Genomic DNA, 27,998 nt, shown 5'->3' on the forward strand with positions numbered 1-27,998 from the left:
CAAGACGTGTGAAACCTGGGATTAAAAATCAGGGTTATTCCACCAAATATTGATTTCTTGACTCATCATAAGTTGAAATATTAGTACTGTGTTTATAAATGAATGAGCTTGTTTTCTTTTGTATTATTTGTGGTCATTTTCATTAAAAACAAACAAAAAAACCCCCCTCTAAACTACACTATTTTTATTTGGAAGAAATGTTGCCAGTAGTTTATATAATAAAACAAAACTGCTCAGACTGGTCAAACACATACCCATCAATTGTAAAACTAGAGAAACTGATCACTTTGTAGTGGTTTCTTATTTATTTCCGGTGGTGTGTATTTATCAAATGAACTGGCGGAGCACATGCTCACAGTGTGTTTTATTCAGAAAATGATAGCTAGCTAACAATATGCATATATGCCAATACTAGTGTGTGTGGTTTTTTTTTAAATTAATTTCTTTTCATCTTCTAAAAGATACAACACATTTGAAAGTAGTCACGTTTATTTTTGACGTCACATCCGTAGAAAGGAAGTGGACGTCATCTTATGTCCAGGTTGTGAGTTGGAGTTTCTCTTGGTTTAAAATTAATGTCATTCAGCGGCAGACCTGGGGCAGTCGATGTTTGTTTGAATGAAAGTCTCTGTTTTCATTTACCTGCTCACACTCGTTTTGCTTTTCAGAGTGTTTTGCTGTTTTGGGGGGTGTTGTACACGCTTCTTCGCCTCTGTAGACGCTAGCTTAGCTTATCTTAGCTTAGCTGTTGACTGGGTGAACTGGCTCCATACCAACCCGCCCCTACTCATGATAGTGTAGGTTACAGCCAGAAATTACTTTACACTCGCCACCTAGTTAGCTAAATTACCTTTTTCGCGAATATCGGGATAGAAATGCCTTCTTTCACGCAACAGTAAGATAGCTAGCTTGGTTAGCTGCAGTGGTCGCCCTGCTTCGTGATAATGTGGAGCTGGTTATTTCCATCTAACTGTAAGACACTTCTCTCACATTTGTAAACTCAGATGTCGTGGATCCGGGAAGGAGAACTAAACCTTCTTGAAAGGCTTTTTGCCAACATACTAAAGGTGACTACGTTTTTCTTCAGCGTTTATTTCATTGGCGGAAGAAAGATTCATGTGGATTTTATGGATACAGCAATGTTTTACCTTCTGTTAAGACCAAGAAGACGCACTTTCTGTGTAGGGTGGAAAAAATTGGGCAACTCAAGGATAGCAATTTTTCATCGAAATTCATAGACTTTTCCCCCTAGCTTTTATGCACAGTAAGCTTAAGTAATTAGATAATGAGAAAGTTGTCAAGTTAATGGTGACTTTACAGCAGGAACAGGCAGGGGAGAGATTGTCTTAATAAGAACCCTGACTCAGAGCAATACCTTATGCATACTGCACATTGTCCATTCAATGCTTATAATTAACTATAATTCTAGTAACTTATTATTACTATGTTGTGTTTCACTTTGTGCCTTTTTCTGTGTGCTTGTGTTTTTTGTTTGTTTCTTACTGTGTTGTGATTTTCTGCAGGCTGGGCCCATGCCTAAGCATGTGGCTTTTATTATGGATGGCAATAGACGTTATGCTCGTAAGAGACATGTGGAAAGACAGGAGGGCCACACTCAGGGCTTTGACAAACTGGCTGAAGTGAGTATGTTGCACAAGAGCTAATCAACTGAACCTTATGGGTGGTGTTTGCTTAATCCCTTTCGACACTTGATAAGATAAAATGCCTGTAATCATGTATTTCTGCTTCTTAGTCTGTGCTGACTTAATACTGGCTTTGTAGTAGTAGCATTGTTCTTTATGGGAATGGCCTCATATACTATACAGTGTTTTGTGATTAGACGTGTTAGCGTATTAAGCTTTCATGCTGTGATAACTATTTGTATACTCAGTCTTGCAGTATCATGATATTAATGGTCCATTTAAAAACACAAAATTCAGTGGTGAAATTTAAAGGAAAAATCTATTATAAAATCTGTACAAAAGACTGTTAAGACATCCTTGCATATATAACAAATACCAAAATAAACCAAAAAGATTAAATGCCCAAATTGTTCTTTCTTTAAGAAAGGTTGTTGTGCATGTTCACCTTTTCTGTGCTTGATCAAGAGTGGTAGGGAGAGAGGATGAAGCCAGAGATAAAACCCCTCTCAGAGGACACACTGCTGGCTGGAATGCAGTCCGTAGTGTGCAGATTTCCTGAGTGTCTTTTCATGTCTCTAATAACCAGTAAATGTGTTGTGTGCATAAGCCTTGTGTTCAAAGTGAAAGAAATAAAGTTAGTTCACATAAAGACTTGCATGTTGAGGTAACACTTATTAACAACTGCTGATTGACCAAACGTTTGTTTTTTGTTAAATTATGGCAGGAGTCACAGTGAATACACCTTATGTGCCTAAATAGCTGCAATATTTACATGGACTATCCATGAAGCGTTAAATATTTGGTCTGAACAAACTTAAAAGAATGTAGCCAGTAAACTGCTTATGAGAGAGAGAGAATATTATTTTGTGTGTGATTTTCAACCTGGGGCTTGTGTGAGTGCAGCAGTGTGCCATTTTGCTTTGCCATAAAGCTAACTTCACCAACTCTAGGCCAAGAATAGATAGCTGTTTCATTTAGTTACAGTCAGCGTTGGCATGTTCTCCTGTGAATTTGATAGCTGTAGTGGATGATAAAGTTACGAACATGCAGATTATAGAGCCAAAGGATTTATTCCGTTGCAGTCTGCATCCCCGTGCAAAGAAAAAGAAATACCCTAGTATGATTCAGGAGTCCAGAGAGAGAGTCTGCAGTCCAGGGAGAGGGTGAACTCAAGCCTTCATTTTGGTGAGTCGCAAGGCACAAAAGGGAGGATGCTCGCTGCTGTAAGGAACTTGAATGGGCAGACTATAAAAGATGGCGTATAGAAGTCTACTTTTTTCAGCATTTTGAAAAAAGTGGTGTGGTAACCGTCGATACGCCGTGTTTACCCGTGGCACCCGGAACTGTAACATCCCTATTTGTAACTGAGAAAACTTTAAAATCCTTACATGCCACTTCTCTCCACAAATGCTTTTAGGAGTGCCCAGGAGAACGATTGCAACATGCTGGCATGTTTTATTCCCCACTTTTCCCTGCTTACAGTCATCCAGGAAACACGGGGGTCTAAAGCTGTGTCTTATAGTAGAGAGAGTGCAGTAGAAGGTCATCTACTGCTTGCATAGCATTATAATGTTCATTTTTTATTGTTTTTAGTTATTGCTAAGACTAAGTCATTATTTTGTGACATCAGTACCAATATTTCGGTATACCTGCACTATGTAATCCAACTTCGCACTTTTAAGTTCAAATTGGTGTTGGCAGTAAATTGAGTTCCTTTATTGCTTCTGTTCTGCTATTATAGTCATTTCTTGTACTTTGTATGCAACAAACTCTCGGGTTGGCATAGGGCTGGATCTACATCAGTGCTGTGGATCTAAAAAATACAAAATTTACACTCATATTTGACTTTGGTAAGTGCATGCTGACCCCCGTCCCAACTGTGCAAATCTTCCCAAGACCCTGCGCTGGTGTCTGAACCTGGACATCCACGAGGTGACCGTGTATGCCTTCAGCATCGAGAACTTCAAACGCTCCCAAGAGGAGGTGGACGGCCTGATGCAGCTGGCCAAGGAGAAGTTCCTCCGTCTGCTGGATGAGCAGTGAGTCGCGCTGCCAGACGACTAACCTTCGGCCACGCGCGGCGAGGCCGTGGAAGCAATGACTCGACGTGTGCATCTTGTTCCAGAGAGAACCTCAGGAAGCACGGCGTATGCATTCGGGTGCTGGGGGATCTGACGCTGCTGCCGGATGATCTCCAGAGGCTGATCGCCAAATCCGTTGTGGCCACCAGAGCGCATAATAAGTAACGATTTCACTGCTTGACTTTAACTCAGGACTTCACTTCAGAATGTTAACAAGGCTGTCAGTTTATGAAAACTAGCAAGATCAGCTAGCTTTATGCAGAGGAGCCTCTTGTCATGCGAGGACTTTTATTCGCTGTAAGCCCAACACCTTTAAAAGCCTCAGTCCTGTCACAGTAGGAGGTGGTTCTTCATTCACGGCTTTCTACTTTGTCTGGCTCCACTTTCAGGTGTTTCCTGAACGTGTGCTTTGCGTATACATCAAGGCATGAAATCGCAAATGCAGTCAAAGAGATGGCATGGGGGGTCGAGCAGGGCCTGCTACACTCTAGGTAATTGTAAGCTTGTTTGTTTGCATGGTCCAATTCTATATTTGGTCTTTTCTGAGTTGAGTATTTGCTGATTTTGCCTTTGAGTTTTGTTTTTTTTTGGTGTTATTTTTTTTCCTAGTGATGTGTCAGAGGCGCTGTTGAGTCAGTGCCTGTACTCCAGCAGATCTCCCAACCCTGACCTGCTCATTCGCACGTCCGGGGAGGTGCGTCTCAGTGACTTCCTACTGTGGCAGGTATGGACACCCTGTGGACCTCAAACAAAACTCTTACCTGACAGAGTGCATAAACACTTTTCTAGAGACAAGGGATCTATAAGTTTGGTCAGTCTAAATGATGGTGTGCCAGTCTATTAACTTTTGACCTCTGAGTGTAAAGTACTTTTGCTGTGTTGGACAGATTGTTGTTAATTGGCTAACTTTATGGAGTAGTTTTCTGCAAATAAAAGTTTTCCAAAATGGAAGAAATACAGGAAAAAAAATGACTATGGAAGGACACAGCACAAAAACTGAAAATCTCTTGAGAATCGGGTGAATTGACTTTTGTTTATATCATCTTGCTTGTGGTTTTTCAGAGTTCCTGATTTTTATAATTTAATATAACTAGCTAATTGCAAAGGTTTCTCCCAGAGCAGGTATTCCTAGGTTGGACTTTAAAGCGGTTGAGTTAAACTATGCTTTGAATGATGTGTTTCTGATGCAGTCTGATGAAGCATAGGTGTTCACCTGTAACCATCCCGCAGGGGTGTTGTCACTGTATGCCCAGGGAAAATTACAGCATCTTTTAACAGCAGCACCAAAATCCAAAACAGCCAAAATAGCATTTTTGCCAAAATCACGCATCCTGTCTATTCCTAGTTTATCCGAGCAGATGATGCATTGGAAAGTGAACAGTTCTTATTTAGAGACTTGTTCCATAACACAGGTTAAAAGTTTGATTCAGGTTATCAAAGCGCTTCTTTTGTGGTTATGGAAATCTCACTGCAGTAATTTGATTATCTGTTGTTGCTGTAGTTGTGTCAGGAGAAGAGCTGTTTGTTCTGTGACACTGCAACCATGCTGGTGTGACTCTTCCTGCTGAAAAAGGATTCTGGATGGAAACAGTGGCTGTGGATTTTTTGTTGTTGTCTTATTTTTTTTTTTCTTGTTTTACTTTTCTGTAACTGTCTTTAGTAATTTGTCTTCCTGCATCACTGTGGTCCCCAGACCTCTCACTCCTGCCTAGTGTTCCAGTCGGTCCTGTGGCCAGAATACTCCTTCTGGAACCTCTGCGAAGCTATTTTACAGTACCAGCTGAATCATCCGTCTCTTCAGGTATTTTGGCATCCCGTAACATCAAGCGACAATCCGAGGGACCGATTATTTAGCCAGTTGTTTTCCATTGTATATATTTTTATGTTATTGGCCAGCCACATTAATAGCAAGTAGTAAAAGGGCTGTAAAACACATGATGTGCCATCTACAAATGTCCAGTCAGAGGAACTGTTACAGATCCAAGCACACATTGCGTTAGGTATCTGCTGGTTCTTCATCCATGGTCAGTTCTGTTGGCTGGATATTTTTGGACGGCAGACCACTCTCAGTTCAGCAGCACCAATACCAGCAGAACACCCACTGCCGTGCCAGTGATGTTCCAGTGTCACTGATATGTTGAAACTGATCCAGATGGTATCCAGTAAGCAGTGGTCACAGGCCAACCAGTGGAGAACAGGGAGGAGAGGAACTGCTCAACTGTACATGGCAATTATAGATCGATTAATTATAGATTGCAGCTGTAACTGTTTCCATTGACGTTTACCATGACTGATGGCGAAAGGTTGGCGTTCCTAATAAAGAGCTAAATGAATGGACCTGAATCTGCACATCTAGATGCAGTTCACACAACTGTGTCAGTGAACCCACTGTGAATGTGGGCACTGGTTGACCAGTGAATTATTTTGTGTGGTGTGTGTGGCAGAAGGCCTGGGAGCTGCACAGGGAGAGCCAAGCTATGCAGCAGCTGGAGGCGGACCGCTCATGTGTAGCTGAGCTCCTCCATCATCGCAGCAACGGGAAGCCCGTGGACAGCCAAGCCCGGCAGACTGCCCTGCTCCGCTACGCGGCCAGCCGCGAGGAGAGGGTCCGGCGCTTCCTGTGCACGCTGCAGCAGAAAAGAGACGCTTTCTTCGATCACATGAGTGGTCCAACAGTGCTCGCTTAGGGCCTCTCTTCTCCTAAAGCAGGGGTTCTTGGCTCCAGCCCTGGGGATCCCACCACCTTCTGCACCTTCAAGTCGTCCCTATTTCCAACATGCCTTTTATCTCCCTCACTTAGTGTCGAGCCCTTCGCGAGCTGGATCACTGTATTGGGCTAGGGGACACCTGAAACTGCAGGACGGTGTGTTGAAAGCTGTACTACTGAAATTTTGGTCCTGAAATGCTGCTGCTCCTGCTCCTCACAGCGTGACTGGGTCAACCCGTCAGCTCATTAAATGCTCCGGGCGCTGTGTCGGCTACATCGGAGTAAAGAAAACATCGGGCAATATTGTTAACCCAGGACCAGATTGTATGTGGTCACCCCTGCTCTACATGGAAAGGGCTCAGAAGCCATGAAGTATAAAATTCTTTATATTTACGTATTTGTATATACTTTAGATGCTGTACCCAGTTTTATGGGGCAACGGACTATTTATATTTGTCGTCTTAATGGCAGTTCTGGAAAAGGTCTAGATGTTTCGCTGGATACTGCTCAGCATGTAAATTGAACAGCGCTAATTAAAAGGTTTATATTTTAACCCTTTGGAGAGGTTTGGGAATACATGGTTGTAGAGTAGCAAACTTGTCGACTGACTCAATGCCTTTGTAACATCACCCGATGTGACGTTCTGAGCAACCGAGTGTGCTGAAACTCCTCAAAGGGCTAAAGAGCAAATTTCTTGATATTGATGTGTCTGTGTATATAAAGACAAATATATTACAAAATAAATGGAGAAAATCGAGCTTCTGACTACTTTACAGTTTCATGCCTAATCATCATTTCCATTACAAGAAAATAAGTTTGATTTCATCTAGTAAGTGTATGTGTTGTCATAAAGCCAGTAATGGTTGGAAAACGCTTGCATAAGGGCCGGGAAGCAAATTGGGAGTTAAATTCACTGGGTCTTTAGCTTCCATTGGTAACCACTCATAAATGCTTACCAGTCACTGTAGATGCAAAGTTCCAGCCTCTGCTTGAATATGCATAATTTTCTCTTTCTGAATACAGTACACTGCCGGTGCATAAGAAACACTCGACCTTGGTCATCTGCACATAAACTGCTGAATGGATGATTGTGCATGCTAACAGGTGGCCTACAGTCTCTACCTTTGCTATTCTAAAATTAATCTATAAACGTACCTAAGTGTCCAGAGAGAGTAGGTTTATAATTCAGTATCTATATTCTATAGCGAACACGGAAGATATGTCTTAAAAAAAGTGGTGAGTGTATAAGAGAGGCTCGGGTTTTCTATGACATCCCAGAACTTGGGGAAGACACAGCGCCCCTTGATGGAAGGTTGCATTTAAAGCGTCACGGCGATCATGTCTCTTTAAAAGTTGAGCAACGCCCAAAGCATGTGACACTGTTTGTACCCAATGTCTGAGCTCGATATGTAAAATCTGGTTTAAACCGGTTTCTATCCCTATATTGCAATATAAAAACTAAATAAACCTACAGCCGTTATTGTATTGAAGCATTGTCAGGCGCGCAGAACATAGTTACTTATCGCAACCTTATCTAGAAAAATACACGGATTTTTCCATTTTTTTCAGATTTTTTTTAAAAAGTCAGAATGCCTAAAAGAAAGGTAAGATCATATATATTATTAACAAATTGCCTCTTTAGAAAAATATATAGTGTTTTCATAACTTCTTGATGGGCGTTTATTGTTGCACAAAAGGGTTGTGGTCGAGTGGCGGTCAAACGCTTTCAGACAAAGCTGTCAGACTACTTGTCATCCAGTGACGCCGAATTTGCAAGAGGCTTGACAGAATAAAAAAAAATGAAAACAGCAGTCTAATGCCCTTGCGGTATTTTGTGAATAATTTGTACCGATCGAAAATAGGAAAAGAATCAATCAAAGGCTTATGGCGAGCTGCAAAAGCTATGGAGTTTGAGTAATTCCTCCGACGTCGAAGGCGCTCCAGCAGGCGCAACGTCATCTGTCACATAACTCGGGTTAGCTTGCACCTTTGATGCTGCTGTGCAGAGCCTGCTTTGAGAAATGACCCAGGGATCATTTTACTTAATAATATATTGCATGACATAATTTCTAAAATTAGTATTTAATGCGACCAAAATAGATCATTAAAAATAACGTCTGCTACGAACAGCTATAAGGCACACGAGCTGTTTGCTGCGAGGTGTTTTGAATGCCGCCAAATGCGGACGGACCTTCCAGGCTGTGTTCATGTAGGCTGCTTACAGCGCTTGGTAATCGGGTCCTGTCGTAAGGCTGATGTGCAACTGCACTCTTGGTGAAACGTTGAAATGCCATTTTCGCCGAGCACCTGCGCCTTGAACGTCAGAAAATGTGCTCGTCGGTTATTTTTACGTGTTTATTTTAAAACAAAGTTCAGTTTGATATACGCGTAAATCTACGGCCAGTTAGCTGGTAGCTGGTAAAGTGCATGCGTGTGTTGTAGCACATTTAAACGTTGGTTAAACGCAGAAACGAGCTGTTTATCTGGGTGACTAGTTCGGTAGGCGCGCACTGATGCACTTGAACCAAAGGAAGCGCCGAGGCGTCGCGCGCCCACACGTCCCCCAGATTTGAATTTGAATAAGGGCGGGAAAATGACTCGAAAACAACATCGGCCAGAAAATATCAAACGCGAGAGTAGCGAAAGCCATCGTAAAAGTGATTATTTCAAGGCACGCGCTTTTTTTCGAATAAACACGACCGATTTCCATTTGTTCACAAATTGTCCCTTCGTTTGGGCTTTTAGATTTGGAGAGTTCACATTAACGTTACTGTTTCTGCTTCATGCACAGCTCGACGGGGACAAGGCTGCCAAAGCCAAGGAAGAGGTTGGTGTCTCACGTCTCTCAGTGTTGAGTGAATCATTACTAATCGTTGCATTTATTTATTTATTTTATAATGAATAACGACGTACTTGTTAATTTATTCCTCTGCATGCATGCATAAATAGCATCCAGTGTGATTTCTAAATAATTTCTTTTTTCCTTTGTAGCCAACAAGACGTTCTGCAAGACTGTCTGCTGTATGTCACTGTGAAATAAATTCAAATTTAGATACTTGTTTTAAAATCAGCTATTTGATAAGATTTTAATTGAGCCTGTATGGGCTATTTGTAATTTTGGTTTGTTCATTTATCACTGATGCGTTATTTGTAGAAACCTGCCCCACCGAAACCAGCCCCAAAGCCGAAGAAACCTGCCCCCAAGGTGGGACGATAACAGTCCTTAAATTGTGCAGATAACCTTAAATTGTGCAAGCTCAAAGTATACCATGGTAGGGGGTGATAGATACATTCAAATAAAAATATTTCTATATTAAACCCCTATAGAGTTCTGTGTGTAATTAAATAGCCATTGCGCAAAGATGATGGTAATAATCATTGCTTAGTCTTGCTGTTTTAGCCCTCAAGCTTAATCCTATTAATCAAAAAATGTCAGCAGTTTGCTTTAGTATTTAAGTAAATGTAAGCCAGGTCCTACAACAAGACAAAAATCTATATTTTTCTAATGATTGTATATTGATTGGACTTACAGAAGACAGCCAAAGGGAAGAAGGGTGCTAACCCTGCTGAGAATGGAGAGGCTAAGGCAGACCAGGTAAGGTAGAGACATTGAACTATAATCATAATCATACTATAATCATCTACTAATCCTCAATCTGCCTCACACAAATCAAGGAACTCGGGTCTGTAGGCATAGAGTGTCTTGACCTCAAATCACTACTCTGGTGGCTGATTAAGTTTTTTGTCTTGGTGTCCAAGCATTAACGAAGCACTCCTCCATAAAAGGCTAATGTCAGTGGCTAGTGTCAATCAAAGCCGTTTAGCATTACACAAATTAGGTTTTTACTAACTGGCCCAGTAGCTGGTGTTCACTGGTGAGAGAGCTGTTGTGTTAGTCATTTAGCATTTTAGAATGATTTAAGACAAAACCTCATAATCCTTAATAACTGAATTTGAAAGCCATACTGCAAAGTCCCTGTTCAGTTTAATTGTTAATTTACTACGGGGCTTTTTGCTGTGCTGTACAGTGCATAACGGAGTATGAAAGTTAAAGATTTTGCATGTCTAATGTCAGCATGACAATTGTTCTCACATTTTTATTTAATGATTTTGTTTTCTTGTTTTAGGCACAAAAGGTTGAAGCTACTGCAGATGCCAAATGAAAAGCAAAGGAAAAGTTTGACTCTTTTGTGTACTTGGTGACTGTACAGTTTGAAACAACTATTTTTTACCAAGTTTTATATTAAGAATATCGTTTATAGTTAAATTGTTTTTTCGCTTTCATATCCATTTATATCCCAATTTCAACTAAGCCACCCATATCTTGCCAAAATGGTTTTCCTAGTTAAATTGGTTTTAAACTTATGAATGTTTCGATAGTCCTATATTTTTTTTTATTTTTTTTTTATTTTTTTTTACAATATTTTAAGCACCAAACATTCTCATAAGGCAGCTATAGTGTGTTTTTAAAATGTTTTGGGTTTCTTTCTTTCTTTTTTTATTTGTATACCTACTAAAATACTGTATATTAATTTTAGTATGTCCTTATAAGGCAGTTAAAGCAAATGGTGACTAAAAATTCAATTGGAAATCAACCATGAATAAATTCACGTCAGATTAAAGCATTTTCAGAAATCTGTTTAGATGCCATTATTGTAAGTTATATGCTCCAATATTGGAAGGATGTTTTGTGATAACTAAAATGACTTGTTTAAATGGTTTTGAATAAAATAAGGATTTCAAAAGAATGTCCCTTTTGCTTGGTAGACCTCTTCATATGGTGCATCTACAAAGATAATTAAGAAAAACTTTGTATGTATTATACTTCTGCCAAAATTATATCATAAATCTTCTCATTCATTTAAAAAGTCATTTTTCATTGGTCTTATTGCACTAAGGGAAACCGGCCGTTATACATTTTAGAAATAAAAGTAGCTGCAAAGGTTTTTGGATCAATTGGGTTATCAGTATCAGTACCTTACCACTAAACAAACTTGTCTTGAACCCAAGTGGAGGCGCTTCAGACCGAAGCCTTGATTAGCCAGTTAAGTTTAAAACGGAATTTTGTTTCAGCTACTTTTGTTCAGTGTGCTCTTAGCAAAAACTAGCGTTAAGGTGTAAAATGGCTTCTGAAGTTTTATTTTTGTAAGTTACTACAAACCTTTTGTAAGTTTCGCAAATCTAAGATGCTTTTTCTTTCGTATCTTTAGCAAAAATGCATTTTTGCATCTTGCACTCGGTTTTAAGGCTTTCTTAAATTTGACCGCGTGAGATAGAGCAGTTAGAAACGGTGTAACGTTCTGGTATGGTACTGGAGACCACCGGAGACCACTGGAGACGATCAAACATGAAGAAATAACTGCTTAGATGTTACAGTGATGCCAGTAGTGGGAAGCATAACACAAAACATGCAGTATTTGAGTAACGCTTCAATCAGCACTGGGTCGTTTCGTGCTATTGAACATCAGAGGGCGCTCTCATTATGCCCAATTCAAGATTTTATAGCGGCGCAATAGTCCATTTTTTATTCCTGTCGATCACAGAAAAGGACGATCCACTTTTTTCCCCCTAAAATATGTGGTAGACATTATCGATCCATTTGCTGTTATTGTGAACAGTACATTTCGAACAAGGCTACGATACCTTCCTGGAAGCCCCATGATGGGTATTTCAGTGATGAGGTTCGTAGGAGGTTCGCCTCTTAAACAACTCCTACCAACTTTCTCTTCATACAATCCCTGAAATATTAACCGTATAGGGTCTTTTAAACTACGTGAATGATATGGTGCTGAGGAGATGTGGGATAACAATTACTGTTTTTATGTTTCAGTGTATATTTTGTGTATTGGGTGTTAACATGCTTTTCTTGGACTTTCCCTGAAGGGATAAAAAGTTTATTTCTTGAGTATTTGATTGATGAATGAATTGATTGCTATCTCAAGACACTTCATCTGCATGTATGTAGAACGGAGGTGGAAGATGAAAGAATGCCGTCCATCTGTAAATTATTTTGCAAAGCATTTATTCCTACATTCAAATAAAGAAATTTGAACGAACAACAAAACAGGCCCACTTCAGTGGAAGGACTGGTGCTGGGGACTGATGGAAGAGCCGTTGTCAGCCTGTGCATCCTACATTCTAACTAGTGAGAAATAATACAGTTATAATACAAAAATGAAGATACACAATCTAATAATCTGTGAAATGGCACTGAAGAATCGCGTTTATACTAAACGCCATGTAAATGCACACTCAGTTAATGCCTTGTACAAACAGCCGACGTGCTGGATCTATATGAATTCCAGCGGAATCCCCCAATGTTCAGCCGAAACCCTCCTGTATTCTTAGGCTGTTAAAGTACAATGCTTATCACTGTAAACAGATCACGTTTAATACCTCATAGCAATTTCAAAATGTTTAATATAAGGGCAAATTATGGCTCATATAATCATGTATTAGAATAAATCGTCACCATGTTTCTCCAGCACAGGGACCCTCGGCGTGCTGACTTTAGCGCAGCCTCCTTATCGTCTGTTTATTCTGACTGCAGTGCAAGGGCGACGTGTATTGAAGTTGCTTGAACAGCTCACACGAAAAGGGGCATAAACAGGAACAGCAACAAGTGAGAAAAAAACACTTTTAACATTAAAAGCTGCCAATTCTGTCTTCTCTACCGAGCTGTATCCCCCTGGCTGTGTAAGATTGGCACAGTAATGGATCAGCAGAACTACTGCACTCACACAGTTATGAATGCATTCTGGATTTCTAATTTCTAGCACATTCTTTGGGACTTATGAACGAAGAAAACATTAAAAAATTAAGCACGAAGACGACACGCACGTTCCTAGCGACTGCACGTGCTAGGCGTAAGTCACGTGCGGGTCTCGCGCCCCGCCCTCCTTTGAATGCACAGGCGTGCGGGGATTCCTATATAACCGGCTGCTGCAACATGTATGACCTTAGTGCCTGCTTTTCGCACTTTTTCTCCTTTTAGTCTTTTAGGTAAGTCACGAACTGTCTTTGCATTGCAATTTGTCATGATTTCTTCCTCTTTTATGCACAGCATTGTAATTGAATATTACGTTTTATAGTGTCACATTCACTCAAGTCTATTTTGACCATTTCGGACATAATCCAATATGTTGTGTATACGAACAGCGTGACGGTTAAGTTTATGTGCACGCAAGTTAGTTGTGAATAATTATCCTAAACCGGGATGTTAAGTACTCTGTATGTAAACTTTGCAGTGTGCATACTGAAGCTGACACGTTGTTTGAGCAAAGTGACTGATTTAGTTTTCCTTCTCTGTGAGTTTTGGTGTTGGGAAAACGATCGTGTCGCATAACGCATAATAACAGGGGAATCAGCGCGTGGAAAATTAATATACTTGGCCTGTGCAATTCAGTGTGGTTTATTAACGAGAAACACGTTATGGAGCTTTTAACAAGTGTCTCCTTCCAACCGTAACTCATGAATTCGGGTGACAAAGGAAACAACTAAAATTAACAATGAAGGGTTCTACTGACTGCTAGCTATGATTTAAATCTACGAGACTCGCATTAAAATTATTCAAGTGCAGAGCCATTGTCATGGGAGTTCGGACCACTACAGTAAATCTCGAAAGAAAGATTGTGTGTGTGTGTGTGTGTGTGTGTGTGTGTGTGTGTGTAATATCTATCTCTCTAAATCAAAAGTGCAAACTTCATTATAGGGTCGTCTTGTACTGATTTGACTGATTTGGAATTGACTGATCCCTTTTGTCTAATTACTCCTAAAATGATAGTGAATCCAGAGAGTAACCACATATACACAGTTGTACCCTGTATGTAGTCGTGAAGGTGTTTTGGATACAAACCTTCATTCAGGTCTCTAAAAGCCCAGACTGGAAGTCACAGAAACGGTTGGTTTACACAGATACTCACATGTTGAGTCGCTAGTTTGTGTGTTGACCTGTTTCAAGGGTCCCCAACTGAAATTAAGCAGATGAGTAAACGGAACAAGTTTTGAAAGCGATTCCCACTGTCAATGCTAACTTTTTAATCTGATGAGATCTAATCAAACTCTAGATTTGTTTGACGAGCATGCACATTGAACGTATAGGCGTCTTAGACGTGCTCTTTAACTTTAAGTGAAGCTGCAGGCAATGGCGTTTAAACCGAAGTTGCATCATCCATGTAATTGGGTTTTTAATTTTGTGCAGCCATAACGGTTTAAATTATTGACGTGTCTCTCTCGCCTGCTCGCTCATTTTATTTGTGTGTATGTAGATGGAACAGACATTTGAAGAATTGAGTTTCTCCATAAAGGATAACGATCTCTCTAGGTTGTGTGGGGCATATGTTGGTTAATATAATGGCCTTCTGCACAGAATAATACGATGGTTCCTGATGGAAGCAACTGCAAAGAGTTATGAACGGCCATGTTTTCTGTGGTGACGGCGGTCCTCCTGTTTTAAGCACGTTTAGATAACGAGCTGTAGCGATTTGGTGGCTTTCTGGAGTCTGAGTCTTCACTAGTGTGCTGTGGTCTCTGAGCATATCGCTGCACACACATCAGCCATGTTGGTGACTGCTCATTGTTGGTAGGGGCAACCATAGCAATTGTAGTATGCATGTAGCGGGAGACGGTGTGAGGGGTCTGCTACTTTGGCCATAGCTGGTAGTAGCACCATTGTTTGGGTGTTGATGAAATCATGGAGACCCCACATCACACTGTGGAAAGGGGGGGTTGGATGTTACTGAGAAGTAAAATCAGAACTTGATCAATACTGCTAATGAGATTGCCACAGAGGTGCTCTGTCAGTCAGTGCCTGTGTTCTGGTAAAGTATTCCTACTTTTGGAGGCCATAATTCTATTTTCTTCTTTGTGTTTGTCTTTTACAGAAGATGACAACGTGAATTTTCATTGTCGCATGATTGTGACCATTTGTCATATCATTGTGATTAGGTAGCAGGGGTTATGGCTGGAGTGGAGTGTGGTTATGTAACTGAAATGGTGAGCAGTTTGCTATGCCTGGCTGTCATGGAGTTCCTGTTTGATGAGATGGTCTGTCCATAATGAGGGAGAGAGGCAGAGATGTCAAGGTTCCTCCCATACGAGTGTTTGGTTAGTTTCTTCTTCCTGTAGCTTTGAGTCTGTGAGGATTTGCTTTACTGGGCTTTTCAACCACAGAGCTTTTGACAGCCATAGATGTGGAAGCCTCTCCCATTGCAACAAGGTGTGTTTTTTTTTTTTTTTTTTTTTTTTTTGTTTTTTTTTTTTTTTTTTTTTTTGGTGTGTGTGTATTGGAGAAATTTAACTGCATTACTCTACTTCATTGGAACACTTCCTCACACCTCCACGAAGGACCACTTGTGTAATCAGGTTGGAATATTTCTCCAGGACATGTAGCTGGGTACCTTCTGTGCCACATGGAGAACTTCACTTCCTTTTTCAAACCCACCTGTTCCCAAAAATCACACAATGCAAATTTTCATAATGTGGATTTAAAGTCTTTGAACTAGTGCCTTGACTGTACTATGTAAGCAACAACAGTGATTTCCAGATCTTTCTGAACTGGTGTCTGTTATGGCCATGGCTCATTACGTAGAATAAATTTAGTGCCAGTTTTGTGTTCTTTGGGTGGTTGTACAGCAAACCTTTTTTGCAGAGCTTCAAAAAGCAAAACCTCTTCACTAGATCTTGAAGTCTTTCTTGCCCAAATACCTAACACCTTGCTTATGTTGAGGTAAGTGTTAAATGTTTTGGACTCGGTCTTACAGATGTCTTGTCTTTTTCCATCCTCTGGGTTTTTGGTTCATCTTAGTTCCACTTCTACCAGAACCCACAGTCATGATCATCAGACTGGGAAGACTGACTCCTGGATACTTTCATCTTCTGCAGGTACATCTCCAAATGGATGTGTGCGCATATGTTGTGGTTAAGATATTGATGTCATAAAGAGAAATGCCAGTGGTATCAAAATAAGACCTCTGTTAAGACCATGACTTGCTTGTAAAGCACTGTGATGAACTGGAGATGGAGTTAACAACCGAAGTGAGTGCTCGACCTGCTGGGTCACAGGTAACCGTCAAAGGTTAATAAGGGTTAATCCCGCAGAGGCGTACGGTCCGTATGAGGACGTCGGACTCGCTGAGGGGTAACGTTTGGAAATTCCAGCTCGGGTTCTCCTAGCGCAGGTCGGTTGGGCGTTGTGACTGCTGGTGTAAAAGTATCATGAACCCACAGAGTAAGAGGAATGTTTGGTGAGCATTCTAGCAGTGTTTTTAACATTCAAACAAGTATCTCCAAACAGTACTGAAGTATCTATAAGGGAACAATGTTTAAAGTATCAAGAGGTCTAAAATGTAGAAGTTGTGATTTTTATTTTATTTTTTTAAGTAAATCTTATCAAAACAAAGTACATTTAATCTTTCTATTCTTGGTTCACTAAGTCCAGTTTTAATATGGCAGTTTTAACAGTTTGGCTAGAGGCTTAATAAAACTTGCTAAAGCTTGTTAGTGGTGCCACCTTGTCAAATGGTCTTTTCATTCACTCACAGTTGGTTTTCTGCTTGAGTTGATGCAGGATGGGACATCTCTCCATTTGTGAAACTTTGTACAAGCTGTTCTGGACAGGCATGGTCCTAAAGTCCACCCATTTATTCTAAAACTTCAAGCCTCTGATCTGTTTACACCCAATTCTAAATGCTGAATATGTAACTTTTTTGCTTATGAATTTTTCAATTTATCACTGGTGCTTCTCTAAACTAATTGAGGCCTTTTTAAAACATCTACAGTCTAGTTATCAGTTAAGTGTTGGTCTCTCTGATGCAGTCTCCCTCATTCTAGGCTCCTCTCTCATGCAACGTCAAAACAGCAACTTTATGTAAATGCTCCATCCTCTCCAAAAATGCCACCTTCAGTTAAATATTTAATACTTCTGTTAACATCCAACCAAGCATTATGAAGTTTGCTGTGGTTAAAACAACAAAAGAAAACCTTTCAGACTTGTTCAAATACCTTGGATGAGCTTTACAGGCTGCTAACTCTGGTGTGTGTGTGTGTGTGTGTTTGCAGAGACAGGTGGCTGGCAAGGTGCAGGCCCTGCCGCCGGACCGCTCCCTCAACAACATGGCCCTGATGCTGGCCCTTGTGGGCCTCAGCCTCTCCTTCTACAGTGCCAAGCAGATGAGGGAGAAGGCCCAGTGTGGCCCTGTGCCCTGAGCATGAGCCCTGCCCTGCCGCTCTGCTCCTGTCCCGAACTGTCCACAATGAACCGTTGAGGGGAGCTGGACAGACCTATCTGGAAGTGGTTGGTTTTTTTTTTTTGTTTTTGTTTTGTCTCTCCCCCCCCCCCCCCAATTAATAATTAATCACACCAACATAAGGCTGATGCAGTGGGTTTCCTGGGTTCCCTCACCACACGGAGTTGTCATAGTGCTGCAGAGACTGGGAGGGGGTGGTTCTCTGCCTGAGGGGCTGTTTGCAGTCTCGCTGTTGCAGGTAAAGCAGATGGCATCCTGTGTGGCGGAGCAGCCTGAGCCATGATGGTTGCATGTACCATCGCACTACAGAGGACTTTTAGTATTGCTCAGCCAATGCATCCAGAAAGTTCTTGGCCTCTGATGTAATGCAGTTTTAAAGGGAAGGTCCCTTTTTTAAAGCTGGGTACCTTGGACAACTTTAAAAGGCATTCAAATGGAAAGCCTTCTGTGGCTTAAATATCAGGCAACTATTGAACGCAGACTGGGCCATGACCAGAGAAGGCAGTAGGTTGCCCAAGTGCAGTTGAGGCTTTTCAGAACTCAAGAACTTGCACTGGAAGAGCAGGAACAAACATGATTTACACTGTTACACAATTTAAATACTTATTTGATGTTGGAATTAACAATATAAAATATACTTTTTTTTTTTTTTTTTTTTTAAACTATACTGTGAAAAAATGGCAACGTTAGCCTGGCAGTCAAGTTTTACAAATAAAATTAAATGTGAAATTTTCCTTTCATACTTGAATACAAGATTATGTTTTCTGAATATATAAATCTTCAATACCTACTAGGGCATTTAATGATCTTTCTAAACTGCTCAGTTGTATGTGGAATTTAAGTGGAACAAAACATGTGATGGTCACTAAGCTCATTTATAATATGTATGTTACTATAACAGATGAATCAAATAAAGCTGTGAAGATTTTTGGGAGATGACGACATACAAACAAATGTGTGGTGTGATCTGCTTCTCTCACCAAGCCTGCAGACGGTTCCTCCCCAGTTTCAAGCCCAGCGTTTCCCTCGTCTCTAGCAGTGTGTGAGTTCCCAGGGATTCATAATGCTGAAGGATAACTAACTAAACATAGGAAGACGTTGGAATGTACAGAACTATGTATAAATGGCTTGGAGCAGAACGTCATTGTGGGCTGTGCACATACTACTCAAATGTGTGGAGGGAGGCCATGTTGCCTTATAGTGGGTATAAGTCAAGTGTACTCGAGGCAGTGGTTTCCTCCCCCCCCATAAGTGATCATCTAGTCTAGCTCAGCAAAATCTCTTCTACCTTCATAATTTGCCAACTATCCACAGACGCATGCCTAGCCAATACTTATCACTACAGATGGCTGCTTCTTCTCCGAACTTGAGGCGCGTTGTGTACAAACACACATCTTTCAGGCTTCTAAGAGTTGGAGTCTGCAAGTCTGTGGAAGTTTCCTAGTTTGCTGAACTTCAGAGGTGGTGTAATTCAGTGATTTTTGAACCGAATTGTTTCTGATTGGTTCTGTGCTTCCATCTGCTCCAGCCTGAGCTGATGTGTAGAGTCTGGTATATTGGAGCAGGGCAAACACTCAACTGCTGTGTTGTGGTCTGCCATGACTCTGATCTCACTGCCCACAGTGTTGGGAGAGACATTTGCTCTAGTGTGCCATCTTCCCCTGGTTCTATAGAGGAGGCTGTTTGTAGACAACCACAGACCAAGCAGTCTGGAGAAGAGTTTTGTGACAACTAGAGTCTACAGGAACATTTGATAAGGGTGAGACTCCACTTTACTCTTACAAAGCTGTCCCAGTGGAAGCTGGAGTGTTTGGATGCACAAGCAGGTGTGACAGCGTTGAGGTTTTATAGAGGGACAGGAAGGAGTTGGAAGTATTGGGAGGATCTTTGCACGCATACTCGTTCCACAGAAGGCTTGCTCCTCTACCGCTTCTGGCAAAAGATTGAGAGGAAATTGGACGATGTTTGTTTAAACGTTGAGGATATGCGTTCTCAATTTGGCCTGGAACCGCAAATGTTTTCAATTCTTCTGCTGATGGGAGAAGAGATGGTATAACAAGGCGCTGGTGCCTGAGGATCCGCAGTCTCCCTCTGCTCTTCATTTCCTCTCGGCCTGCGGTATGGATCAGTGGGCAGGACTGTCGAGGCATCATGCAAATACGTTTTGACCGTTTCTGCGAGTTCAGTGACGAGGAAAGAAGCAATGCACTCAATGCTGGGGTGGGGAAGTAATGTCATAGTTCCTCCACCCTTCCATGCCTGCTCATTCAGGCAGATGTGATGTGCTGTGATGTGACATGCACTCTCCCCCTAAGCCTTCCACATTCTTTTTTGATCATCTGCATCACTGGACAGGTTGCTTCAAAAAAAAAAACCACAAAAAAACAAAGCAAAAAAAACCACACAACTTGGGAAGGTGAGAGCTGCTCTCCCATTGGCTGGTGCAGTGATGCGTCAGAAATCACCTCACATCTGAGCCATGGAGACAATGGGTAGGGGATCCCACTGGTGAAGGGGTAGACATACACAGTGACTAACGTAAAAATAACTCTGGTGTGTGTGTGTGTGTGTGTGTGTAATTAAAAAAAAATTCACCTTTAATGTTCATATTGTATTGATCCTACTATTCCTATACAGGAATGTTTGGATTTGGTTGTTCCTTCTCACATGCTGTTCAATGTATTCCGATCTGATTCAAAGCTCCAAGCTGCTTTGGTTTTATAAATTTGTCCACAATAAACAAACATGGCTATAGTTTTGTCTCTGGAGATTTCAGAGCTTCTATGAAGTGTGTGTCTGTTGTACAGGAAGTCATGACTGAAGGGGTGTGTGTGTGTTAGAACCTGGAAAATGGATTTTCTTCACTGATGCTACAAACGCAATACACTTCTTGTACAGATTTTAGTTTTGTGGTGCTATCCTCAGTCACACTGCAGTTACAGTACATGCCTGACTCTTTTAAAATCTATAGTTTGGTGTCATTTTCCTTTTTTGTATTCTCTCTCTCTCTCTCGTTTATTCCAGCGCATATTAAGAACATGACGCTACTCTCTGTACCCTACCAGCGGGAGAGACTGCCCAGGGCGGATGTCCTGTGATGAGTCTAGAGCTCTGCCTACAATACTGTTGAGTCCCACTTTGTATCCATCCGGGGTTAACACACAGACAGACAGACAAACGTGCAAAGTTTGAAACTTTCACAAAGTGTAAGAAATACGAGGCACACACACACTCGTCCATGCATTTTTGTGATCCTAACCAGCCCATCACTGCACTGTCTCTCCATCCTTGTTTCTTTATTTTGCCTGAAGGCCATTTATCATTGGAGCCAAAGGTCACTGACTCCACTGTGTACTATTTATTACACAAGCCTGTCTTCTGGAGCTTGTTAGGCAAGACAAGGAAAGTTTATTTATACGGCACCTTTCTTGGACAGTGGCAATTTGAAGTGCTTCACATAAGAATTGCTACATGGAGGAATAAAATGATTCATTTAAATTGAAATAACCTTTTTTTAAAAAGAATAATTTAACATTTCCTAGAGGTGCTAGTTGATTTAGATCTCTATTTGAAATTCGTTCCATTTAAAATGGTGCTAAAACTATACATTTAAAATGTTGAGATAAAAGATTAAAATGAAGATGGAATAAATTAAGAATCAAAAGAAATAAAAGTTCAGTGCAGTGCTACATGAGCTAAGGGAACAGTGTTTAAACTGAGCAAAAAGCCTCGTAATGTAAAAACATTTGCAGTTTAGATTTAAAAGTGTCTAGTGTTAGGGCTCTTCTAATATTCTCAGTGGTGGTTTTTACCACTATACAAACCACGCAAATGTGTGGGGCCCCTGCTAGCCTCAAGTTTGGCTGAAAAAACAAACATAAAACCTCCAAAACATGAATAAAAGCGTAACAATTTGCAGTGTTTGGCATTAAATAGATACCATAACATGCTAGCTAGAACCCAGAGACCCCATTAGACCCCAGACATAACTGCTTGGGGCCCCAGACATTTCAAATCCTCTTCCTGAATATTCTCTCACAACTGGTTCCATTTCAAAACAGCATAATAGCTGCCTCTCCATGCTTAAGATCAACACTGGACAACTCTGACTAGTTTCTAATGGTCTGAGTTCTGCTCAGTTCAACGCGGCAGCATATTGGATAGATACGCTAGTCCTACACCATTAAGTGATTTACAGACCCAGTGTAGGGACCAGTAATAATAGACAGTGTACCGAGCCAGTGTAGGGATTTAATAATTGGCAAGATATGCTCCTTTCTTTTGCTCCTAGTGATAGTTCTGGCAGTGACATTTTGTTACAAAAGACTACAAAATTAAAACATCTGTTCATAGCATTTTAGAAGAGGAAGAGGACCACAGCTGTAGTGTACTGTTCTGTGTAGCTAGCATTTAGGGAAACATATTAATTGTAAGGGAAATATTCAGAATTAACTGAAACGTGAATGAGGTATTAACTTTAGCATCATCTTCGACATTTCATTGCAATTTTTCATCTGCCATGTTACCCTCACAGAGAAGTGAGGAATGAAACATTCTTAAGGTATTTTTGACCTCTACAGGTCAAAGCACTTTGTTTAGCTGCCTTTCTAAACTCTACACCTCTTCTTCAATGCGCCTTGTGCGTTTTTTCCATAGCTTACTATTGCCTTGAAGCTGTAAGCATAGTTCAGAGAGCTGACATAACCAAAAAGCTTCTGGGCATGTAAGGTGTGCTTTGGTAGTCCATTTTATAAGCTGCTATTCTTCTCAATCAATTCAGATTATCATCACCCGATATGTTCCAGATGCGCAATAGTTAATAACGCAGCACCGCGGAGCACAGCATTACTGTAGGAGGAAAACTGTTTTCTACAAGCCTTCACATGTCGGAGCAGTCCTTCATCAACCCTCAAGGCCAATTAGACTGATGCCGTTCACTCACGTGGAAGACTATGGCGCCTACACCCAAGCTTGCCCTGAGGAACGCACGTGCAGTTCACCGAAAAAAGCTAACGTGGCTAATGCTGACCAAAAACTGGTGGTCATCAGCTAGCGTGCTCTTATTTGCATAATCTTACTCGCTGTCAGCTGCTATTAACGACATAGCATTAAAGTATTCCCTTACAATGCAGTGGTTGGTACAGTGGTTCAACCCTCACCTGAGTGCTCTGTACTATACCAAAAAAGGTCCTTCAGCAAGGCTTCTAACACTACATCTGACTACTTCTGTAACACTGAAAAGTGTAACTCTGGTTATGTGCCAAATGTAGTTGTGCTGCCAAGCTGCTGATTACAGGAGAATTGTGGGTGTGCTTTACTTTACTAACCAGTCTTGGTTATGTGGTCCAACTAGAATGCAGTGGCCTATTAAATTAACTTTATTTGCTTCACCCTTTAAAGGAATTTATTGTGGGATGCTGGGCACACTAAAAGCACTTCTCATACCTGAAGGTCTATTATTTTACAACAGTCTTCACAATTGCTATACTAATGTGTTTAGAATGAATGTAGTCTCCTGTTTACAATACACAATTTATTAAATTGTCTAAAAATTTTTTTTTAAAAATGAATAATAATAAGTAACTCTGTCAAGACAACTGTTGATGGCAGGCCCTTTAATCAAGGACACTGTTAGACAGAAGGCCTTGGGAGACGCCAGAGGTGAAAAGACGGTTCTGCTCCTCTCCTACGTCACTGCTGATGCTTTAATGAGCGCGCGTGTGGACAGGACAACAGCTGCCTGACACCCGAGCCCACTAGGTGAACACATGCATACTTCGGTATTCCCACCTAGAGCCAGTGTGACTCTGAGCAGGGCAAGCGGCCAAAAGTGACATCCAGATAGCAGGACATGCTGCAGAAAGCAGGTCAAAGAAGGTTTATGTGAATTCAATGGATGCCATGAGATTAGTATGGAATCTGTCGTCTTCTCTATTGGTTTGTTTAGAGTTGCTGATGGAGACCTAGTCAGGAACTGGATTTTTTTTATGTTGTTGTTTTGCTTTGCCATGCAGCAGAAGCTAAGTGTTTAGGCTGTCTGATTGGACCAGCAGTGTCACACGGTGGAATTACATAACATGAGCATGCATGTGTCATACATGCGAATAATTGTTTGCTAAGTCTTCTAATTCCCCTTCTCTTACAGTTTGGGGGAACATTATGAGAGCTGAATGGTGGTTTAGGTGAGGGAGTTAATGCCATGGTTATGTGCTGGTTTTGGTATACACGCGCACACACACCTACTGTAGTGTGTAGTGCTGTATTGTGTATATACACACCTACTGTATGCTGTATTATATATATGCTGTAGTAGAGTATGCTGTGTGTGTATATATATATATATATATATATATATATATATATATATATATATATATATATATATATATATATATATATATATATATACACACACACACACACACACACACACACACACACACACACACACGTACATGTACATATACCTACTAGGCAGTCAGCCATATAAGCTGTTTGTTTCTGTTCTTTGCTGATCTGACATATGGAAAACAATCCTGTCAACACCCTGTTAAGGACTCTGCTATTAGTATGGCACACACTGTCACAGACATGCTTATATGTGTGGAGTGTGGAGGAGTGTTGTGTGTGTGGGTGGGTGGGGCATAGTGTGCGTTGGTGATCACACAACAGCTCCAGGCTCCTGGACTCCATGCAGGGAAACCTGCTCAGTAACATAAACCACAACATCGGCAGCATAAACTGGCCAGCGCAGACGACACGGCCAAAGGAGGACAGCTGATGTTGACTCCAGAGAGGCACAGGCACCGTGCTGAAATGTAGAGTGTTTTCCCCCATTACAGATGGAACTGTACCACAGTACGCTCACAAGACCACCCCCCACTACTGTTAACTGTGGAAAGGTGCAAATTGTCGTTCTCATTAGGAATGTGAATATGCTCGCTAGTGAACATAGCTGATAGTAAATAAATAGCAACAAGTAGCAATATTAATTCAATAGTGGTCATATAGTTCATATTGCAATGTTTAGTTTTGGTCTTTTGGTTTTAAATTACTCAATCGTCCGAGCACACTGAAATTTTAAAGCCTGAGTCAAATGTCCATACACAGCGGCACATAAACTAATACTCTCTATACTGAAAAAGAAGAGAATGTTGTTTTTTCCACTTTAAACTGCTGAACCGGATGTTTTGTTTGATGGATCAAACTGATTTATTCAGTTTGGAGTGGGTTTTTTTTCAGCACAGGTAGGTTGTCTTTGTTTTGTTTAGGTTGTATAAGTATTGAGAGAGAACACAGTCTATACTCTGGCTGTTTGTTTGCTGGGGAAAAGGTGTCTTTGCTGGTGCAGGTGTGCTACAACAGGTTGGTGGGGAAAGATTACACCGCTGCATACCACATGGCCGTCGTGGATGGCACTGACTGTCACCTCTTTGATCTTTCACACTGGGAATGAGATGATCCATATTTTGAGCAGAGCTGAAGGGTCAGGATGTTGTCATGGAAGAGAGGTGCCATCACAAGGAGGGAGCACTCTCGTCCGTCTCGTTTACCCAGGTCTTGAAACATATTTTATGTTATTTATTAATTGTCCTTCACTTTTTTACAAGATGGCAAAGAAGGTCAACCACTTCACTTCAGAACAACAAGAAATGATCCAAAACTTCAAGAGAATTTAATGTATTTGAATAACTCAGTAAGACAACTTACTGGATGCTGGAAAAATTATAACTCAAGTTTGTTCAACTTATGCTGATCTAAATCACACTTGAATATTACATGCTTCTTCATCCACCTTTATATGGCTCTCCCAAAAAAACATTAACAACAACAACAACAAAAGAATTCTTTAAATTCACCTTAGAATCCATAAAGAACCCATTCAACTAATACTGACTAATACTAATTTGACAGGTTGTACTATGGTGCACATGTGCTTTTATCTTCCTCAAGTAAGCATGTATACCTCAGCAGCTTGGTGAGCTTTTGCATTTATCTTGTACGAAAGATGGGCCAGATCCTTTGATTACACACCCCCAAGTTTTGCCATTAGCTGAGAGGTACCGAATGAAATGGCCAGTGTATATGGTGCGGTGAACTGCAGTTGGATATGAGAGTGGATACATCCTGTGTGTGGGTCAGTTTCTGTGTGCGTACACACCATGTCTTTCTGTTGAGCGGTTGCATAACGCTGTCATGAAATGCTCTGATCTGAATGTCCAGATTCCAGCATGTCCCTCCAAACAGGGCATTACTGTTGGACTGGGGGGTGTATCAGGAGGCAAATCTAACAGGAGAGCAGCAAATATATTCAGGTCGAAATACAGAGAACTGCGTTAATAAAAATCTACTTGAGTGAATGTGAGTAACAGAGTTAATTAAATAAAACTACTCTGATCAAAAGCAGTTCAGACAGTAATGATCACTTCTGCATGGTCACACATCTGCATTTAGGACACATGAGTTGAATCACATGAATTATAACTTAACTATTGCAAGACTGCTCATTCCCTTTTGCCTGGTAATAAGGAAGAATGTGGTGATAGCCAATCAGAAATGATCTGCATATGTAGGTGTTAAAGTCTGGAAAAGGGGAATGAAAAATGAATTGATTAATTCATTCATTTGTCCTGAACAAACATACTGTATAATACAAAAAAAAAAAAAAAGTTTAAAAACTGAAAGTTCATTCCCATCGACTGTGGAAATTTCATTCAGAAATGAGAATTCTGCCACACAACAAAAGGCCTGTAATACTGTACTGGAGTTGTCTACTTTCTGGATTCATATATTTTGCCTGTGCTTTTGAACTGTCAGCAATGTCAGTTCAGAAGATGAGATAGCAGGCCAAATCCACACATAAAGTGCGGTTTAGCAGAGGGATAACACACACATTCTGTCTCAGATTGGATGGAAAAGGGGTGCGTGTAGCTTTTTAGGGGTTGTTCCTGTCTCTCTCCCTGCAAACAGCAGTATGGATATGAATGTGTGGAATTCCCCTCACCCACTCCAGTCTGGAGCCTAGGTGATAGTCCATGCATTTTTGGAAAACACAGACTCAGCTTGTCAACACAGTGACTACCTCCTGTGACTTCCATTTTCCTTACAGATTTGCAAATTCCACATTCAGGATGCCTACAGTTGTGCTCGACATTACTGTACATTTTGAGTACACCGTGTAAAATATAATCTGAACTAAAGTGTTTAGTGAAACAGTTTATATGGTTTGGACACAGGCGTATAGCTAACCAAAAATTGCATTGTTGTGTGTGAATGTGATTATATACTTTAATACTATATTTTTGTGGGGTGTAGCAAACACTTTTATTGTACATGTATTGCTAGTGGTTTTGTTTATGCAGTGTCTTTGGGTGCTTGGAAATTGTGCTTGTTATTGTTATTATTATTAAGTCATATATTTGGTGCAGAAAAGAAAACAAAAAACAAACAAACAAATAATATAAATGGTAGTAAAAAGGATACAGAAATGAAAACAATACCAGGACATAATAGTTGGCACCATTTGTTCAATTTGAAACAAAGGACAATTTCAGACTAAGCCATGATTAATTAGAAATTAGACATGGCTCTCCCCCTCTTGTTGGTGCTCACATGACTTTAATTAGGCTGTGAGTGGTAGTGGTGATGCCTTAAGGCAGGTTGGTTGTCCCCGTCCCTGGTTCACAGTGTCACACAGGACAGTTGTCTGAGCTGCTATGATAGCCAAGACACAAGCCATCTAAAAGGCATGAGACTCCAAGGACCCTGGAATCCCTGCTTTCACAGTTGGAAATGTCAAGATGTTTACCACTCATGGAACAGACAATAACGTTCCAGGACGCGGTAGAAAGAGGAAAATTAATAACAGAACCCTTTGATAGTTTGCCTGAAGTATGGAAAGAAACCATATACAGCATCCAAGGCACGTTAGGCTGAACTAGTGACATTCGGACTGATAGTTTCAACCTGTACTACGTGCTGAACACAAAGAACCGCACTACGGGCAAAGGCCGGTGAGGACCCTGCTGCCTAAAGAAAGGCAAACAAAGGGGTAACTCAACTTTACCAAAAGTCACGGTGCATAGGCAAAACCCGATCCTTCTGGCAAAGGGTTTACGGAGAGAGGAAACCAAAACGGGGCTCTCTGACAATGCAGAGCAGTGTTTATCGATGACAGACGCCTATAAGGAAGAGTGCACCCTGCCCACAGTGAGAGAGGCTGCAGAATCCAGAATCTGGCAGGGCTGCTTTGCTGCTTGTGCAGATGGAGGCCTTGAACATAATACAAAAATAATGAAATCTGAGAATTCTCAAGCCGCTT

General features: G+C 40.9%; 2 protein-coding genes across 4 annotated transcripts; both read left to right on the forward strand.

The window, feature by feature from the left end:
- Nucleotides 1-514: 514 nt before the first annotated feature.
- On the forward strand, nucleotides 515-7,196 carry dhdds (dehydrodolichyl diphosphate synthase). 3 transcript variants are annotated; one of them, XM_035526677.1, is made up of 9 exons: nucleotides 515-541; nucleotides 1,005-1,067; nucleotides 1,524-1,640; nucleotides 3,540-3,682; nucleotides 3,769-3,885; nucleotides 4,114-4,215; nucleotides 4,334-4,448; nucleotides 5,418-5,525; nucleotides 6,169-7,196. In XM_035526677.1, exons 2-9 carry the CDS (start codon nucleotides 1,005-1,007, stop codon nucleotides 6,409-6,411), a joined length of 1,008 nt encoding a protein of 335 aa, XP_035382570.1. In that variant the 5' UTR covers nucleotides 515-541; the 3' UTR covers nucleotides 6,412-7,196. The 3 variants fall into 3 exon arrangements, with proteins under 3 accessions (XP_035382570.1, XP_035382569.1, XP_035382571.1); XM_035526676.1 differs by having other exon boundaries at nucleotides 520-544; XM_035526678.1 differs by lacking the exon at nucleotides 515-541 and adding an exon at nucleotides 551-797.
- Nucleotides 7,197-7,879: 683 nt separating this feature from the next.
- Nucleotides 7,880-11,183, forward strand: hmgn2 (high mobility group nucleosomal binding domain 2). The gene is made up of 6 exons (XM_027019901.2): nucleotides 7,880-8,035; nucleotides 9,223-9,258; nucleotides 9,423-9,452; nucleotides 9,586-9,636; nucleotides 9,964-10,026; nucleotides 10,559-11,183. Exons 1-6 carry the CDS (start codon nucleotides 8,021-8,023, stop codon nucleotides 10,592-10,594), a joined length of 231 nt encoding a protein of 76 aa, XP_026875702.1. The 5' UTR covers nucleotides 7,880-8,020; the 3' UTR covers nucleotides 10,595-11,183.
- Nucleotides 11,184-27,998: the final 16,815 nt, after the last annotated feature.

The sequence above is a fragment of the Electrophorus electricus genome, chromosome 5 (assembly GCF_013358815.1).
Source record: "Electrophorus electricus isolate fEleEle1 chromosome 5, fEleEle1.pri, whole genome shotgun sequence".
Lineage (NCBI taxonomy): Eukaryota > Metazoa > Chordata > Actinopteri > Gymnotiformes > Gymnotidae > Electrophorus > Electrophorus electricus.

Coding starts and splice junctions, on each gene's coding strand:
- hmgn2 (XM_027019901.2), top strand. Junction 9,259..9,422: donor CTGCCAAAGCCAAGGAAGAG/GTTGGTGTCTCA, acceptor TTTCCTTTGTAG/CCAACAAGACGTTCTGCAAG. Junction 9,637..9,963: donor CGAAGAAACCTGCCCCCAAG/GTGGGACGATAA, acceptor TTGGACTTACAG/AAGACAGCCAAAGGGAAGAA.
- dhdds (XM_035526677.1), top strand. CDS start 1,005: ATGTCGTGGATCCGGGAAGGAGAACTAAACCTTCTTGAAAGGCTTTTT. Junction 4,216..4,333: donor CAGGGCCTGCTACACTCTAG/GTAATTGTAAGC, acceptor TTTTTTTCCTAG/TGATGTGTCAGAGGCGCTGT. Junction 4,449..5,417: donor GTGACTTCCTACTGTGGCAG/GTATGGACACCC, acceptor TGTGGTCCCCAG/ACCTCTCACTCCTGCCTAGT.